Source organism: Chiloscyllium plagiosum, unplaced genomic scaffold (genome assembly GCF_037043375.1).
Source record: "Chiloscyllium plagiosum isolate Xiang-an unplaced genomic scaffold, Cpla_swu_hap1 HiC_scaffold_8, whole genome shotgun sequence".
Lineage (NCBI taxonomy): Eukaryota > Metazoa > Chordata > Chondrichthyes > Orectolobiformes > Hemiscylliidae > Chiloscyllium > Chiloscyllium plagiosum.
The window spans coordinates 34,185,908-34,205,945 of NW_028270146.1; the positions used below are offsets into that span (position 1 = coordinate 34,185,908).

The window sequence follows — 20,038 nt, forward strand, 5'->3', positions numbered from 1 at the left end:
ATAAAATTCATCATCGAGGCATATGTTTTTAGTGCCTCTACCCACAGGCTATTTCAGTAACAGTGCTATGGTGGAATAGAGGGGCACTCATAGTGAATTCTTCCTCATAGCCCATGAGAATAAATCAGGTGAGCACTGAGTGCCATTCAGACACTCTCATGCAATTTTCCTCTTCATGCTGTTGAAATTTCAGGCAAGTATGAGGCCGAAAGATAAATCTAGGGACAGGCTGAGGGCAACTCTGGGAAAAAAAACCCCAGCAAACCTGCCATTCTTTTGCAGAGCTAGGAGAAATATGCTAGCTCCTTCTAATTCTGCAAGATACATCACAAGAGACAATCTACAACACATTTACTTACTTTTGGTTCCATTATTTTCAGCAGAATTCATTAAGAATCGAAGTTAAATGGTGCTGTTATTTAAGAACTCCCTCCGATAATTCCCCCACCCCATTTGAAGGTGGTGAGTGTGTAATGGGAAGGGTGTAAATAAAATTGTGGCCTTCTTTGTGTCTTCCAATCTGTCCCCCATGTTACAGTGGGTGGGTAACACACCAGGCAGGTAATCCACCCATGGGCCTATTGATGGCCATCTACTTAATGACTACTTAGGGTTTTTTTTGATTAGATTAGATTCCCCAGTGTGGAAACAGGCCCTTCGGCCCAACAAGTCCACACCGATGAGTAACCCACCCAGACCCATTTCCCTCTGACCAATGCACCTAACACTATGGGCAATTTAGCATGGCCAATTCACCTGACCTGCACATCTTTGGACTGTGGGAGGAAACCCATGCAAACACAGGGAGAGTGTGCAAACTCCACACAGACAGTTGCCCAAGGCTGGAATTGAACCTAGGTCCCTGGTGCTGTGAGGCAGCAGTGCTAACCACTGAGGCACCATCCTGACCATTATAGAGTCATAGAAATGTACAGCACAAAAACAGACCCTTCAGTCCAACTCATCCACGCCGATCAGATATCCTAACCTAATCTAGTCCCATTTGCCAGTACTTGGCCCATATCCCTCTAAACCTTTCCCATTCATATACCCACCTAGATGCCTTTGAAATGTTGTAAATGTACCAGCCTCCACCACTTCCTCTGGCAGCTCATTCCATATACTCACCACCCTCTGCATGAAGCAGTTGCCCTTTAGGTCCTTTTTAAATCTTTCCCCTCTCACCCTAAATCCTCTAGTTCTGGACTCTCCAACCCCAGGGAAAAGACCTTGTCTATTTACCTGATCCATGCTCATGATTTTATAAACCTCTACAAGGTCACCCCCTCAGCCTCTTAAAAGCATAATTCTACCCCTGCTGCTAAAACATCAAGTAGGGGAAGGCAGAAGCGAGGTGGGTCGCCAACAGTTTGCAATGCACGGGCAGGAAGATGGATATCTCCTCTGGAAGGGATCTCCTCCGCCAGTTGCAGGCAAATCCCACTCCCCAATCCCCCAGCAAGATTGCAGCTCCCATTGAAACCTGCCCTCCCAGCTTCGAAAACACAGACCACCTCCCCTCCACCCCACCCTGCCTCTCCAACCCTCTGGGGTGTGCCAAGTTGACCCAGTCATGTTTCCAAAACTGGGCAGAAGTCCACGATCCAGACGTCTTCTTCACTGGGAACTGCTTGTGGTCACAACAGTGGGCCATTATTTGATCCTGGTGCTGCTGGGTCTGGCTAAACTCTGTGGGGTGAGGATTCCTCTCAGATGGGAATAGATGTTCCAGTTTGATTTAATCAGGGTTACCCCCAGCCTAATATTACTGCAGGACGGCAGAGTTTCAGGTGGGCCATGGAGCTTTTGGTTAACGCACTTCACCTGCTTTGTGTAACCCACCCCATTGTTTCACATCTACCAACAAAGCTATTGAGACTTCCACATAAATCAAAGCTATTCAACCAATCTGTGCCAATTGTGACTTTTGCAGCAGATCACACCATTTCATCTCATTCCCAGGCAGCAGGATCAGTGCCACAGACCAGGCTGTAGGAATCAGCATATCTTGTTGCAAATCCGAGAATGAACATAGGGACACACGTTATTTATCATGCTTGTACTGTAACAGTTATACTGTCGGAATTCTAAACTGCAGTATCAACTCCTTCTTTGGGAAGTATATCTGCATCATTCCCGTCTCATCCCAGGCGCATAACAGAATAGACTACACGCATTGCACTGGGCGAGCCATATCACAATGCTGAAGAATTCATCAATAGATGGTATCAATAGTGATCTGTAAAATGCTTGTCGTTTAAGATGCAAGCAGCTTTTTTTCGTATGAGAGAAGGAGATGCAAGCTCTGTTGTTTTGATTTCTGTTCAATTTTGGTTCCTGTGAAAAAATGTTTATGCTATGCCTTGTTTGATGGCCTCCCTCTCTGTGATGGTCCTACAGTGAACAATGATGAGATGTTGGGCTCCAGTGGGCATTGCACACAGAATACTGATAGAGAAGACTCGGAGACTACAGACTGGTGAGGCACATAGCCTGGTGTTTAAACAGCGATTGGGGTAGGTCATGTCCAAGCAAGTGTCAGCTGTGCCACCTCAGTGCCTTGAGTAGCATTGGGTGATGGCTGCTGTGCCACTATATTGATGGTGAATGGCAATTCTGGGATTGCCAGCACTTGACTGGGTGTACGGTCTGGGTTTCAAATGGTGCTACATCCAGGGGTGAGAATCTATTCCAGGATATCCCAACAGTAGCCAGTTCATCAGCTATGGTGAGTGGGAGAATTGAGCTAGCTTTGGAGGAGAGGGGCACCACATGCTTTGGACAGTTAATAAGTCGAATTTGTACAAATTGCATGAGTAAACCTATTAGGCCTCATGGAGTGAAACATCAATAAATTCAACAAAAAATGACACAGCCAAAATAAGGTGTGATTCAATCCTTTGTTTTCTTTTCCACAGACGCTGCCAGACTTGCTGAAATTCACACAGCCTAAGAATTGCCAGTATCTTATTACAGCCCAAAAATCTACTCTCTTTAATAGCTCATTAGATATTTTACCAAATGATTTGCACTTTTAGGACAATGCCCAGAATGATACTCAGTACCCACAAGGTCAACCTGCACTCTACAAAGTCCAGCATTTGTTTCCTGTGCTCTTTCTTTGACTGTAACCAGAAGAACAGCTTATCATTGTTGCATTATTTCTGTACTAAAGTTGATAATGTGCCATATGCCAGTACTCCCACATCCTGCCAGCTCTGGCCAATCACAGGCAGTAATAAGTAGATGCTCATGGTGCAGATAGACTTCCCATAGAAGGAGTTGATACTAAAATTTAGAGTTCCTACAATATAACTAGCATGGTAAATAATGCAAGTCCCTATGCTCATTCTAGGATTTGCAACTAGATATGCAGAAGTCCTAGCCCACCACATTGCCACAAATACAGCAGAGCTTCTGTAATCTCTCCCCTTGTGCTTTTGACAAGCCATGATTGGAATTTGCCTCCTTCAGACTTGCTGCATATGTCTATCATTGGCTTGTAAGTTTGGAGACAGACTAGTTAAAGCCATAAAACACAGATATTGACTCAATGTAACTTGGCTGTTTTGGAGATTAAGCATCTTTGCAAACTTCCTTCTTTTCTTCACATGATTTATTGCCTTCCGCCCTTAGTCATCAGGATAATTTAGTAACTGCCATGTGCAAATAAAAGACAGCAAAAAATGCCTCATGGATTTTTCATGAGAGTTTTAATTTAAGGTCTGCTGCTTGTTTGGGTGAATATAAAAAGTCCTGTGACACTATTTACAGGAAATGATTTATTGTTTATTGCCATATATTCATATCTCAACCTACACCATAAAATCTTCCACTCATCTCAGTGGGAATGTCAACTGCTTGAGATATGCCAACCAACAAAATTTCCAACCAAAAAATGATTAACCTCATTTCAACCAGACCAGGATTCCAGTGGGAGATAAATTAACAGAGAGATTTGAGCTGTAATCATAACTAGGGCTGAAATCAACACCAATTAATTTACAATTTGGCTTCTGTCCGACCTGCTTTTATCTTTATTTAAATGAGCAGTCACTTAGTCTCATTTTTGTGTTAATTTTAAAAGAAACATTTTGCATAATTAATGTAGTTTGAATTATTTTATTGCATATTTAATAGCAAGGAAGACTTTCTAACTAATGGTTGCGACCACCTTAGAATCATTAAATCACCTTTGGTACCTGCTTCATATCATAATTCATCCCAAAATGACTTTGCCCGTTCTTTTGATAATTTTTGTAGGTTTGTGCTGTTTGTGCAGACACAAGGTGTTGGAGTATTGCTTCTGTGAACGTGTTAATCAAAACAATATTTTATTAAAAGACTTGGAATCAAAAAGCAGTATTTTTCTTACTCATAGTGGCATTCTTCCTCCATGAGTCTTGTCATGGAAATAGATCATTACTCCAATTTACTTATGGATATACTGAACTCCTAAGTACAACATGTGTTTATTTAGAAAGATCTACAAGCCAAAAGATGGCTGAAGTTGTCAATTCTTTGGCTGTTGAAAATTGCTGCGTGGATTACAGTGAATCCAAGAGGAATCATGGAATGTTACATTTGAAGTCTGTGCTCTGTGTGAAACACATGTTTGTGTTTTATCATTCCAGGAGCACATAACAAAGAGGGTTAAAAACCAAATTGCAGCCTCTGGTCTCCGTATGCTGGCAGGCTCATTTGCTAGCTTGTGTATCCATTGTACTCAAGTCTGCAGTGAAGGGGCATAGCTGGGAATTTCTGCTAAACAACCCTGAGTATGTAGCTAAAAAGAAATAAAGTCACTTTTATTGCTGAAAATAAATCGTCAGCAAAATCATTGCTGAAGGAACTTGACCATCTCTGTTCAGCAAGTGACGGAAACAAGAATCTCTAAATAATCACTCGACTGCCAAGGTCAGTACAGTACTAGTACGATTCTTCAGTTTAATAGACGCAATATTTTGCAATCCATTCATCATGGGAAGGCCAAAGTCTGACTTGAATACTCAGGTTTCTTTTAACTTCTGTTTTTTTTATTTCCCCTCATATTTCTAACCTGTGTATGCGTGTCATGTTTCATTATCTTTCTCGCATTTTGTTAGGTTAAAAAAATCACTTTTTCTTTAACTCAAGAAAACTTAGTTAAATTGGATTTTTTTCAGAAGATTAATATATTTGGATTGGGGAAAGGTATCCATGAGAGAAGGACTTCTTTTTTATATCCACCTTGTTGCAGACAACTGAGCGAAGAGTTGCATAAAGAAATGAAGTCAATTGTTGCTCCTCATGCACGAGCTTATCCATTTATGAGTATCCCCATCCCATTCGGAATTGTAATTAGTGAGGGATACTTGCCTGGGGTCCCATTAAAGCAGGCACCTCGTGGAACCAGGGTACCTTTGGATTTCATCTAACATTTCCCACAACCCACATATGAAACTGTTTAATTTAGTGAACAATACAATTTGCTGTACATTTTTATTTTGCTGGGTAATATTGTGTCCCCATTTATGTTAGCACAATATGCAAGCAGCAGAAAGATATGGGTTGTTACTTTTTTTAAAACAACCCGGAAGGAAATATTATTAAAATAAGCATAGAGACTCATTTCCAGCTCATCTTGTACACGTCAGAAAGCACCTTTATGGCCAGCATGTTAATTTCCAAACACAACAGGTTTATTACTGGTTTTGCCATGGCGTAATATTTTTTTCTAGTCAATTCTGGGTTATTAGCAAAAGGGAAAAAAATGTTCATTTTAAAAAATGAGTAATTCTTGAGCAAGTGATTTCAGTAGGGTCACCAAACGGAAAGTTTATCACTTCTATTACAGAGATAGGATTTAATGATAAGCCTCTGAGGTACACTCTGACACAACCGAGATGCCAGTTGTCATGTGCTAGGAGTCTGCAGGAAGGTAGTAATTGGAGCAGCACGGGGCACAGATGTAGAAGAAACTCAGGTATCAAGTGTAAATAAATAACTCTTTGAACAAAAATCTTGGTGTCTGGCCTGGGTCTATCTGAAAGAGAACCCTTAATAACGCAAGTATGATTTCTCTCACATTCTCTGCATATGTCACATTTTTTCACAGATCACACATTCCTTTTTGATGGCTGCTTGTTGGTTTTACTCACAAATAAAACAGCTAACTAATAGATAGAAGATTCCTATGGACAGCAGTGAGATAGACACTCATCTTGGTCTCTTTGGAGGGTTATGGTGAGGATAGGCTACAAGAGAACTCCTTGTTCATCTTCAACACAGAGGACACTTGACTTCACCTGAACAGGGAGAAGGGATTTAAATGCCTCATTGAAAGACATTATCTCTAAAATTACAGTAATTTCCTATATGGCTGCCTTGGCTAGGCACTTACCACTCTAGAATGGTACTTTGATCATGACCTTCTGACTCATGGGCGAGAGGGCTCTACTGAATGGCTGGTAAGTTATATGAGAAAAGGAAATGCAAAAGTACTAACTAATCATAATGTTTCTGGAATGATTTGGAGATGCTGGTGTTGGACTGGGGTGTACAAAGTAAAAAAAAATCACACAACACCAGGTTATAGTCCAACAGGTTTAATTGGAAGCACTAGCTTTCGGAGCGCCAATTAGTGCTCCCAATTAAACCTGTTGGACTATAACCTAGTGTTATGTGATTTTTAACTTTGTTTCTGGAAGAACTTTCTTTACTGACTCTTGAGCAACTTGTGAACTAGTTGGTGCCTTAAAAACCAATGGAGATTGTAAATTTTAAACTGCGATATCGTTCAACAGGAGGCCACAAACTGCCAATTTACTAGCCAGGCTCAGCACATTTGGATAATCTCTACAATAATGTATTACAAAAGATATTTTGTGAATGAAGGGAGGAGGATGCCCTCTCTCTCAATACATAAAGATTGTGATAATTATAGGAGTACATGATGGAGACTGTAAATGGCGTAGGAAGTGTATCAGGAACCAAATAATTTACAAGAAGTACGCCCAGGTGTTCTAGACCCTTACGAGAAAGCAGCAACTCTATTCGGATTAGAAAGTAATAGTTAAAAAAACTGTGGTTCAAATGCTAAAAACATTTGAAACAAGCATTGCGCTTCAGTGAGATCAGCATGGTTATGCAAATTATCTCATACACTATCTCAAAGAATTAAAAAAAAGAAGTTTATAAAAAAGGCCCCTGGGGCTCAGCTCACTGCGTATCAGTCACCACTATTCTTACACTCAAAGACAAAATTAATCCTAGGATAAAGCTGGTGGCCTTCCACCCTGGGGATGCACTGATTCTATCTGAACAAACTGCTGTCAATGGTGTCTCAAGTCAAAGCCTGGAAGACAGATAGAAACTGAAGGATTGTTCTGAACCTTTTGTGTATTCAATGCTTTAGTGTCTTCCAAGTTTTCTGTGGCTTGTATGATATATCACACGACTGTCTACAGACATAGAGATTCTATTCGACCATATTGAGCATCTAATGAGAGTGCAGTGCCACTTGGTGATACTTGTTTAGTTATACTACAATCAGATAGCAAATAGAAAATGCTAACCCTGTATCTGAAAGTGAAAAGCCATGTTTCAAATTAGCTACCACAAAATACGGACTTCTGAAAAAGTAAGTGGCAATTCAGAATGAATCACAGGGTGAGGCACCAAACCTCCAGTTGAGAAAGCATAGGTATGTGTCTCCTGAACTGCACAAGGGTAGAGGCGACAGTAGGGTCAAAATGGAAAGTGCTGTAGTACCCAACATACTGCTGTGTCTCAAATAAATGATGTTTTGGAGCCACAGTTTGCATCTGTTACCTGTCATTGTGCAAAGACCCATTTCATATGGAGAATGGCTACAAGCAAATGTCAGGCTTCAACTACAAGAGCCCAGAATTGCCTCTGGTGACGAAACTCATTCAAATAAGTAGGAATAGCAAGTAAATGTCCTCCAAGTAAGGCATATCTGGAATACTGTAAATATTGATGAAGTCAGATTGTGTATGTGGACTTTAGCAAAGCCTTTGACAAGATTCCACGTGGTAGATGCATTAATAAAGTTAGATCACATGGGAATCACTGTGAGCTGCCAATTGGATACAAAATTGGCTCAATGATAGGAGATAGAGGGTGGTGGTGGAGGGATGTGTTTCGGACTAGTACGGTGTTCATTAGGATTGGTAACGGGTCCAGTTTTGTTTGTTATGTATATAAATGACTTAGATGAGAACATAGTAGGCATAGTAGGTTTGCAGATGATACCAATGTTGACGGTATAGTGGACAGTGAAGAAGTTATGGGAGAAAGTGAGGACTGCAGATGCTGGAGATCAGAGCTGAAAAATGTGTTGCTGGAAAAGCGCAGCAGGTCAGGCAGCATCCAAGGAGCAGGAGAATCGATGTTTCGGGCATAAGCCCAAAGGGCTTATGCTCGAAACATCGATTCTCCTGCTCCTTGGATGCTGCCTGACCTGCTGCGCTTTTCCAGTAACATATTTTTCAGTGAAGAAGTTATCTAAGATTACAAAGGGATCATGATCCCTTGGGTCAATGGGCTGAGGAGTGGCAGATGGAGTTTAATTTGGATAAAAGTAAGGTATTAAATTTTGGTAAAACAAACAAGAGCATAGAACAAAGAACAATACAGTGCAGTACAGGCCCTTCGGCCCTCGATGCTGCACCGACCTGTGAAAACGTTCTGAAGCCCTTCTAACCTACACTATTCCATTATCATCCATATATTTATCCAATGACCATTTAAATGCCCTTAAAGTTGGCGAGTCTACTACTGTTGCAGGCAGGGCTTTCCACGCCCTTACTACTCTCTAAGTAAAGAACCTACCTCTGACATCTCTCCTATATCTACCACCCCTCAGTTTAAAGCTAAGTCGCCTCATGCTAGCCATCACCAACCCAGTAAAAAGGCTCTCACTGTCCACCCTATCTAATCGCCTGGTCATCTTCTATTTCTCTATTGGCTCATCTCTTACTCTTCTTCTCTCTAATGAAAACAGCCTCAAGTCCCTCAGCCTTTCCTCATAAGACCTTCCCTCCATAGCATGCAACATCCTAGGGAATCTCCTCTGCATCTTTTCCAAATGCTTCCACGATCTTCCTATAATGCAGTGACCAGAATTTTACACAATACTCCAAGTGCGGCTGCACCAGAGTTTTGTACAGCTGCAACATGACTTCATGGCTCCGTAACTCAATTCCTCCACCAATAAAAGCCAACACACCGAATGCCTTCTTAACAATCCTATCAACTGGGTGGCAACTTTCAGGGATCTATGCATGTGGATACAGAGATCTCTCTGCTCATCCACATTACCAAGAATCTTACAATTAACCCAGTGCTCTTTGTTCCTGTTATTCCTCCCGAAGTGAATCACCTCACATATTTCTACATTAAACTCCATTTGCCACCTCTCAACCCAGCTCTGCAGCTTATCTGTGTCCCTCTGTAACCTGCAACATCCTTTGGCACAGTCCACAACTTCACCGACTTCAGTGTCATCCATACATTTACTAACCGATTCTTCTACGCCCTTATCCAGATCATTTTTAAAAATGAAAAACAGCAATGACCCCAAAGCAGATCCCTGTGGTACACCACTCGTAACTGAACTCCAGGATGAACATTTCCCACCAACCACCACCCTCTGTTTTCTTTAAGCTAGCCAATTCCTGATCCAAATCATTAAAAAACCTTCAATCCCATGCTTCCGTATTTTTTGCAATAGCCTACCATGAGGAACCTTATCAAATGCTTTACTGAAATCCATATACATCACATCAACTGCTTTATCCTCATCCACCTGTTTGGTCACTTTCTCAAAGAACTCAATAAGGTTTGTGAGGCACGACTTACCCTTCACAAAACCGTGTTGACTATCCCTAATCAAATTATTACTTTCTAGATTATTATAATTCCTATCTCTATAACACTTTCCAACACCTTACCAACAATGAAGTAAGGCTCACTGATCTATACCAGGGTTGTCTCTACTCCCCTTCTTGAACAAGGGAACAACATTTGCTATCCTCCAGTCTTCTGGCACTATCTCGTCACTGTCTATAGGAATAAAGATCAAAGCCAAAGGCTCTGCAATCTCCTCCCTAGCTTCCCAGAGAATCCTAGGATGAATCCCATTCAGCCCAGGGGGGTTAACTATTTTCACACTTTCCAGAATTGCTAACACCTGTGTGTTGCCTGTGTGAATACTGATGAAAATTATTCATTAGCGCTTCTCCTATCTCTTTGGACTCAACACACAACTTCACACTACTATCCTTGACAGAATCTAATCTTTCTCTAGTCATTCTTTTATTCCTGACATACCTATAGAAAGCTTTAGGGTATTCCTTCATCCTACTTGTCAACGATTTCTCATGTCCCCTCCTGGCTCTTAACTCTCACTTTAGGTCCTTCTTGGCTAACGTGAAAAATTCACGCTAACTGAGCCTTCACGCCTCATCTTTACATCAGCCTCCTTGTTCCTCTTGACAAGAGATTCAACTTCTTTAGTAAATCACGGTTCCCTCACTCGACCATTTACTCCCAGCCTGACAGGTACATACTTACCAAGGACACACAGTAGCTATTCCTTGAATAAACTCCACATTTCAATTGTGCCCATCCCTTGCAATTTTCTTTCCCAACCAATGCATCCTAAATCTTGTCTAATTGCCTCATAATTGCCTTTCCCCCAGCTATAACTCTTGCCCTGCGGTTTATACCTATCCCTTTCCATTGCTAAAGTAAACATAACTGAATTGTGGTCACTATCACCAAAGTGCTCATCTACCTCCAAATCTAACATCTGGCTGAGACCATCACCCAGTACCAAATCCAATATGGCCTCGCCCCTTGTTGGCCTGTCTACATACTGTGTTAGGGAACTCTCCTGCACACATTGGACAAAAACTGACCCATCTAAGGTATTCGAACTATAGCATTTCCAGTCGATATTAGGAAAGTTAAAGGACCCCATGCCTTATTACTTTCGCTCCTATCCAGAATCATCTTTGCAATCCGTTCCTCTACATCTCGGGAACTTTTTGGAGGCCTATAGAAAATTCTCAACAGGGTGACCTCTCCTTTCTTTTTTCTAACCTATTATCTCAGTAGACAAGTCCTCATCAAATGTCCTTCCTCCACCGTAATACTGTCCTTGACTAACAATACCACATCTTCCCCTCTTTTACCACCTTGCCTATTCTTACTGAAACTTCTAAACCCTGGAACCTGCAACAACCATTCCTATCCCTGCTCTATTCATGTCTCCAAAATGGCCACAACGTCAAAGTTTCAGGTACCAACTCATGCTGCAAGTTCACCCACCTTATTCTGGATGTTCCTGGTATTGAAGTAGACACACTTCAAACAACCTTCCTGTCTGCTGGTACACTCCTGTGACCTTGAAATCTTATTCATGACCTCACTACTCTCAACCTCTTGTACACTGGAGCTACATTCAAGTTCACATCCCTCTGCTGAATTAGTTTAAATCCTCCCGAAGAGCATTAGCAAAACTCTCCCCCAAGATACTGGTACCCCTCTGGTTCAGGTGTAGACCATCTCATTTGTAGAGGTATCACCTATCCCAGAATGAGCCCAATTATCCAGGCATCTGAATCCCTCCCTCCTGTAGCAGCACTGTAACCACATGTTTAACTGCTCTCTCTATCGCTATTCCTTGCCTCACTAACACGTGGCATGAGTAATAAACTAGAGATAACAATTCTGTTTGTTCTAGCTCTAAGCTTCCGCCCTAGCTTCTTGAATTTCTGTCTGACATTCCCATCCCTTTTCCTACCTATGTTGTTGGTGCCTATGTGGACCACAACTTGGAGCTGCTCCCGCTCCTCCTCAAGGATCCGTAAACATGATCTGTTCTATGTTCTATATTCAAGCAGGAGGTTGGAAGAACACAGCAAGCCAGGCAGCATCAGGAGGTGGAGAAGTCAATGTTTCAGGTGTAACCCTTCTTCAGGACTGGAGTGGGTGCAGAGGGAGCTGCAGATAAAGGGGGTGGGGGAGGGATTTGGGTGAGGAGAGGGGCAGGGTGCTGAGGTAGTGATAGGTGAACACAGGTAGAAAGTACGAACTGGTTGGACTATGGGAGGAATGAATCCAGTTGGTACCTGGAAGGAAGGGTCAATGAGAAGAATGGAATGGAGAGGGTGGGGCTGGGAAGGAAGGTTATTTGAAATTGGAGAACTCAATGTTGAGTCTCAACGCTGTAGGCTGCCCAGGCGGAAGACAAAGTGTTGTTCCTCCAATTTGTGGTTTGATTTATTGTGGTAATGGAGGAGGCAAATGATGGTTACGTTGGAGAGGGAGTGGGAAAGGAAATTAAAATGGGCAGTGACAGGGATGTCAGGTCACTCCCTGCGGGCACAGCGGGGTAGAGAAGACCACATTGGGAGCACCGGATATAATAAACTAAGTTGAAGGACCGCATCGATTTTCCTGCTCCTCAGGTGCTGTCTGACCTGCTATGCTTTTCCAGCACAACTCTAATCTAGACTCTAACAAAGAGGATTGATGAAAGCAGAGCGGTAGATGTGATCTATACAGATTTCAGTAAGGCGTTTGACAAGGTTCCCCATGGGAGACTAATTAGCAAGGTTAGATCTCATGGAATACAGGGAGAACTAGCCATTTGGATTCAGAACTGGCTCAAAGGTAGAAGACACGGTGGTGGTGGAGGGTAGTTTTTCAGATTGGAGGCCTGTGACCAGTGGAGTGCCACAAGGATCGGTGCTGGGTCCTCTACATTTTGTCATTTACATAAATGATTTGGATGCGAGCATAAGAGGTACAGTTAGTAAGTTTGCAGATTATACCAAAATTGGAGGTGTAGTGGACAGCGAAGAGGGTTACCTCAGATTACAACAGAATCTTGATCAGATGGGCGAATGGGCTGAGAAGTGGCAGATGGAGTTTAGTTTAGATAAATGCGAGGTGCTGCATTTTGGGAAAGCAAATCTTAGCAGGACTTAGACACTTAATGGTAAGGTCCTAGGGAGTGTTGCTGAACAAAGAGACCTTGGAGTGCAGGTTCATAGCTCCTTGAAAGTGGAGTCGCAGGTAGATAGGATAGTGAAGAAGGCGTTTGGTATGCTTTCCTTTATTGGTCAGAGTATTGACTACAGGAGTTGGGAGGTCATGTTGCGGCTGTACAGGATATTGGTTAGGCCACTGTTGAAATATTGCATGCAATTCTGGTCTCCTTCCTAGTGGAAAGATGTTGTGAATCTTGAAAGGGTTCAGAAAAGATTTACAAGGATGTTGCCAGGGTTGGAGGATTTGAGCTATGGGAAGAGGCTGAACAGGCTGGGGCTATTTTCCCTGGAGCGGAGGCTGAGGGGTGACCTTATAGAGGTTTACAAAATTATGAGGGGCATGGATAGGGTAAATAGCCAAAGTCTTTTCCCTGGGGTGGGGGGGTTCAGAACTAGAGGGCATAGGTTTAGGGTGAGAAGGGAAAGATATCAAAGAGACCTAAGGGGCAACTTTTTCATGCAGAGGGTGGTACGTGTATGGAATGAGCTGCCAGAGGAAGTGTTGGAGGCTGGTACAATTGCAACATACTGTACATCTCTATGAATCTATCTGCAGTCCTCACTTATGCCTAAGTTGAAGGAGTCGCAAGTGAATCTCTGTCTCACCTGGAAGGACTGTTTTGAGCCCTGGGTGGAGGTGAAGGGGGTGGTGTACTGGCAAGTTTTACCCTTTCTGTCATCCAGACAGCTCTCCACCACATCTCCTCCATTCCCTGCTCCACTGCTCTAAATGCCCCCCACCTCTAAACAAAATAAAGACAGAGTCCCACTTGCCCTCACCAACCACCCCACCAGTCTCCGCATCCAACGTATTATCCTTAAATATTTCTGCCAACTCCAACTAGACCTGACCACCAAGAACATCTTCTCCTTCCCACCCCTCTCTGCCTTCCCACCCCTCTTTGCCAATCCTTGGTTCAGGATTAGAATGGTGCTGAAAAAACACAGCAGGTCAGGCACCATCCGAGGAGCAGGAAAATTGACGTATCGGCAAAAGCCCTTCATCAGGATCAGCTCTTCCTAATGAAGGACTTTTGCCCATAACATCGATTTTTCTGCTCCTCGGATGCTACATGGCATGATGTGCCTTTCCAGCACCACTCTAATCTTGACTCTAATCTCCAGCATCTGCAGTACCCACTTTAACCCAATCTTTGGTTCACGCCACTCTCCCCACTGACTCCCCTGAATCCCACGAACCTACCCCGCAACTGGAAAAGATGCAAAACCTGCCGATACACCACCTCCCTCACCTCCATCCAGGGCCCCAAACAGAGATTCGCCTGCCTCTCCTCCAATCTAGTTTACTGTATCTGGTACTCCCAATGTGATCTTCCCTACACAGGGGAGACCAAACATAAATTAAGGAAACAGTTTGGCGAGAATCTCAGTCAGGCCCACAGGGGCTGACCTGACCTCCCAGTCACTGTCCATTTTAACTTCCCTTCTCACTCCCTCTCCGACATGACCACCCTCGGCCTTCTCCATTGCCACAGTGAATCACACCACAATTTAAAGGAGCAAGGCCTCACCTTCCGCCTGGGCAGCTGACAGCCCAAAGGACTCAACATTGAGTTCTCCAATTTCAAATAACCTCCCTTCCCATCTCCGACTCCCTTTCCAGCCCCAGCCCCTTCCCCTCCCTTCCATTACTTTGATAGACCCTTCCTTCCAGCTACTAACCAGATTCATTCCTCCCATTGACCAACTAGGTCATACCTTCTATCTGTGTTCACCTATCACTAACTCAGCAACCTCCCCTTCCCCACCCAAAACCCTCTCCCAACTGCCCCCCATTATCTGCAGCTCCCCTTACACCAACTCCCACTCCTGAAGAAGGGTTACACCCAAAATGTTGACTTCTCCACCTCCTGATGCTGCCTGGTTTGCTGTATTCTTCCAGCCTCCTGTTTCTGAACCTTGGGTTAAGGCATTTAACATGCTTGCCTTCATTGCTCAGATCTGTGAGTATAGAGTTGGAATGTCATGTTGAGGTTGGTGATGCCTCTTCTGGAGTACTGTGTGCAGTTCTGGTCGCCCTCCTGTAGGAAGGGGGTATTATTATATTGGAGAGGGTTCAGAAAATATTGCTGAGAATGGAGGGCTTGAATTATAAAAATAGGCTGGGACTTTTTTCACTGGAGCATAGAAGTTAGGAGTGACCTTATAGAGGTTTGTAATATCAAGAGGGGCATAGATAAGGTGAGTAGGTCTTGTGAGTAGGTTTCCTGATGAAGGGCTTTTGCCCGAAATGTCGATTTTGCTGCTCGTCGGATGCTGCCTGAATTGCTGTGCTCTTCCAGCACCACTGATCCAGAATCTGGTTTCCAGCATCTGCAGTCATTGTTTTTACCTGAGTAGGTCTTGTCCCTAGCATGGGAGAATGCAAAATTAGGGGACCTATTTTCAAAGTGAGAGGAGAAAGCTTTAAAAGAACGTGAGGGGCAACTTTTTTATACAGAGAATGGTTTGTGTGTGGAACGAAATGCCAGAGGAAGTAACGGGAGAAGGCACAGTAACAACATTTAAAAGATATTTGGATAAACATGAATAGGAAAGGTTTGGAAGAATATGGGCCAAATGCAGCAAGTCAGATTAGTTTAGTTTGGGAACATGATCGATGTGGACTAGTTGGACTGAAGGGTCTGTTTCTGTGCTGTATGGCTCTATGTAAATAATCGTATTAAGAATACAGGTACAGCAGGCAGTGAAGAAAGCTAATGGCATGCTAGCCTTCATAGCAAGACGAATTAAGTATAGGAGCAAAGAAGTCGTTCTGCAGCTGTACAGGGCCCTAGTGAGACTGCACCTGGAATTTTGTGTGCAGTTTTGGTCTCCAACTTTGAGGAAGGACATTCTGGCTATTGAGGGAGGGCAGCGTAGGTTCACGAGGTCAATTCCCAGAATGGCGGGACTATCATATGTTGAAAGATTGGAGTGACTGGGCTTGTCTTTACTTGAGTTTAGAAGGATGAGAGGGGATCTGATTGAATTGTATAAGATTATTAAAGGACTGGACCCTCTGGACGCAGGAAGTATGTTTCCACTGATGGATGAGTCCAGAGCCAGAGGACACAGTTTAAAAATAAAGGGTAGGCCATTTAGAACAGAGTTGAGGGGAAATTTCTTCACCTAGAGAGTGGTGGATATATGAAATGCTCTGCCCCAGAAGGCAGTCGAGACCACATCTCTGGATACTTTCAAGAAATAGATGGATAGATCTCTTAAAGATAAGGGCGGCACGATGGTACAGTGGTTAGCACTGCTGCCTCACAGCGCCAGAGACCCGGGTTCAATTCCCACCTCAGGCGACTGACTGTGTGGAGTTTGCACATTCTCCCCGTGTCTGCGTGGGTTTCCTCCGGGTGCTCCAGTTTCCTCCCACAGTCCAAAAATGTGCAGGTCAGGTGAATTGGCCATGCTAAATTGCCCGTAGTGTTAGGTAAAGGGTAAATGTAGGTGTATGGGTGGGTTGCGCTTCGGCGGGTCGGTGTGGGCTTGTTGGGCCGAAGGGCCTGTTTCCACACTGTAATCTAATCTAATCTAATAGTGGAATCAAGGGCTATAGGGATAAGGCAGGAACAGGATACTGACTGTGGATGATCAGCCATGATCATAATGAATGGTGGTGCTGGCTCGAAGGGCCAAATGGCTTATTCTTACACCTATTGTCTATTCATATCACGGAGTATTTTTTGCTAATACCCAATCATACATTTGTAATACTGTATTTCTAAAAGTAAGGAGTCACCAAGATTTCAGGGAAGAAGACTGCTGCTGCTGCACTATTGTTAGACTGATATTGGATCTTTCACATCAATTACAGTCCACCAGCTGGTAATGCAGTTAACCACCAGAGCCATTTATTCAACTCGGACAGACAGAGCAGTAAAACACTGAACACAGCAGTGTTCACCACAAGCAAAAGGCAAATGCGTCAGTGAAGCATGCAAACTGCCCCCATGCAATGATGTCCACTTTGATCACTTTTACTGGCTTGGCAATTTATTCATTATAGAGAAAAGTTGAAGAAGTATTTAAATTGCTGGCTCCTAACATGTTCTCTGTCGGTGCTTGGGTTAGCTGCCGCTTGGAGGAGCCATTTAGGCTGTTCGAAGAATAATCTTAAATGATAAGTGAACGGGATCGAGCGTTTGCAACAAAATACCGAACAAGGTAAAAAGGAATTTCCAAAAGAACGACCACTTTCAAATAGTTTAGACAACACAATCTGACCCACTGGCATAGCTGACCCAGAGACTTAAAAAAATCCAAGTCTAATCCACAAAGGGTCTGACTTCAAACCTTCCGCTAAAGACTGTAATGAGTGAACGAAACTTTAGTCAAATAAAAGTTGAAATCTAAACATTTCCTCTTTGTGTTTTTTTATAGCTCGATGGGGAGTGAATGTTTTTAATAGGAGTAGCCCCCACCCACTGCTCGGACTTGACCTGACCACAGCGGCTGAAACACACTTACCCCGGGCGGCTCCCGGTGGAGTATTTCCGTGACTTTTTCTTTCCTGGTGTTGAGTTGAAGCCACACTGGACAAGTCCTGATGAGTTTATCCGGAATGCTGATGCCTGGAAACGGCGAAGGGACAGTGGCGGTGGCAGGCTGTCCACATTCATCTTTCGCCCCTAGCAGTGAACTAAAGGGACACAGAACATAACCTGGCTGCATTATAGATAAGAGTTAGAATTTACGTGGCAATGGGACCGGCCACACTAATAACAATGTTGACAGATTATTTGACACAACAGTACGAGTGAAGTCAGACTTTGCAAAGTTGAATTTGCATGTTAATGCACAAACTTGTGAAGTGCATTAGGAGAAAGCTCCTGGGATAGTAAGATGCTTTGTTTTGTTAAAATAAAAAACCCTGAGCAATAACCAGTCTGTTCAATGTTAAGCTACATACCCTGGCCTGTCTCCAGTTTCCACTTCTTGTCCAGATGTTCTCTCCATCATCGCTTCGCTCGATCAGCCCCACTGTGCAGACCCATTTAAAGAAATATGCTGACTTCAGCACTGTCGTTTCCAAACTGAGCAATAACTCCACATTTTAGTAAGAAGAATAACGCACTTTGCCTCTCAGTCAGAAAGATGGCGTTGGATTGAGCAGACTTTGAACACTAATAGACGTAGAAATGCAGGAAGGCGTGCGCTGTGGGTTTTCTCTCTCTGACTTCCTGTATTGTGTGAACAAACGGGGGGGATCTGAGGAAGAGGCAGCTCGAAATGGTCAAGCTTTCAGTATCACTAACTCAAAGCTTTCCCTGCCTTGGAATTTTACACGGTGTGTGGGAGGAGCACTGACATCATCTGGCAAGTTGTGGAGCCAAATCCACTTCAAATCTGGCCGAAGCGCTCCAAGTTAAATAAGTAAATGTCTTATTTTTGTTTGCAGATGTGGCTGCATTGCTTTGACTATTCTGGTGCCTTTAAGGGTGAGTAAGCTCTTTATCCACCCGCCCCCTTCCCCACCCTTACACTCCAAACAGAGCTTTTCCTAAATAAGACCAGACGGTTCCCTACACTTATAGCATGTTCCAATCAAACCTAGGCAGTGGAAGTCTGTAAAGTTTTGCAACTGCTTAATTTGATTCAGCGGCGCAGAAAGGAGAGCTGCATCAGCGCATTTCCCAAGAACAAACCCAAACAAAGTTTATGTGGGGAGACAAAAGGTTTTCAAAACATGTTAGAAGATAAAAATGATCGGCTACAAAATATTCTGAGCAGAAAGAATGTGATTTACTTGAAAAATAGTTCAGACCTTTTGGCGTCTTGGGTGATGGAAACGAAGTATCCTTTGCACAAACAGCTCAAGGCAACATCTGTTTCCAGAACTAAGCAAGCTGAATTCCTTAAATGCTGTGCTACAGAAATGACTGACTTCCATTTCTTATATTGTTAAACCTCAACAGCTTAGACATAAATAAAGGAACTGATTTAAAGCTTCTCTTTAAAGAAACGAATCACTCTAATTTTTGATCACTGATTGAATATTCATTTTTATGATTCATTATTTTTATTCACTACCTGCAAAGTTAAGTTTAAAATTCCGAGCATATTTTATGCCCGACTTCAAATTGATTTTTGACAGTAACTGCAGTTTTAAAGTTCAGAAATAGCCTTTTTCTCTCCACGGCTACCTCAGTGCTAGGGACCCGGGTTCAATTCCAGCCTCAGGTGGCTGCCTGTGTGGAGTTTGCACAATCTCCCCATGCCCGCGTGGGTTTGCTCAGATGTGCAGGTCAGGTGAATTGGCTGGGCTAAATTGCCTGTAGGGATGTGTAGGTTAGGCGCATTAGTTAGGGGCCAATATAGGAGTGGGTCAGGGTGGGTAACTCTTCAGAGGGTTGGTGTTGGGCCAAAGGGCCTGTTTCCACAATGCAGGGGTTCAAATTCTTCTTAAAATCAGTATTGATCACACAAGAAAGATTTTCGGCTGTAACTATGCTTTCAAATCAAAACTAAATCAATTCTGTCGTGAACTGGAGCTCCAACCCTCACATCAGTGGTCAAGAACATAGAAAAAGGACCCTTAACCCATTGTGTTCTTGCTGGCCAAAAACAAGCTCCTAGGTATTCAAATCCCATTTTCCAGCACTTAGCCAATAGCCTTGTATGTTGAAACTTTATTGCTGGAACAGCACAGCAGGTCAGGCAGCATCCAGGGAACAGGAGATTCGACGTTTCGGGCACAGGCCCTTCTTCAGGAATCCTGTGCCCGAAACGTCGAATCTCCTGTTCCCTGGATGCTGCCTGACCTGCTGTGCTGTTCCAGCAATAAAGTTTCAACTTTGATCTCCAGCATCTGCAGACCTCACTTTCTCCTCAATAGCCTTGTATGCCTTGGCATCATAAGTGCACATCCAAATACTACCAGCATCTTATGAGGGTTTCTGCCTCTATCACCCTTACAGCAGTGAGGCAGATTCCCACAGTCCTGGAGAGAAAAAAAAGTTTTT

General features: G+C 43.3%; 1 protein-coding gene across 1 annotated transcript in view; it reads right to left on the reverse strand.

Annotated features, from left to right (window-relative positions):
* The window catches only part of rin3 (Ras and Rab interactor 3), a 115,425-nt gene extending 96,977 nt beyond the window's left edge, over window positions 1-18,448 (reverse strand). The window contains exons 1-2 of the mRNA XM_043697207.2: window positions 17,986-18,448; window positions 17,544-17,715 (exon numbers count right to left, since the gene is read on the reverse strand). Of these exons, the coding sequence (XP_043553142.1) occupies window positions 17,544-17,715; window positions 17,986-18,035 (222 nt within the window). The 5' untranslated portion in view covers window positions 18,036-18,448. The remainder of the gene's footprint in view (window positions 1-17,543; window positions 17,716-17,985) is intronic.
* Window positions 18,449-20,038: the final 1,590 nt, after the last annotated feature.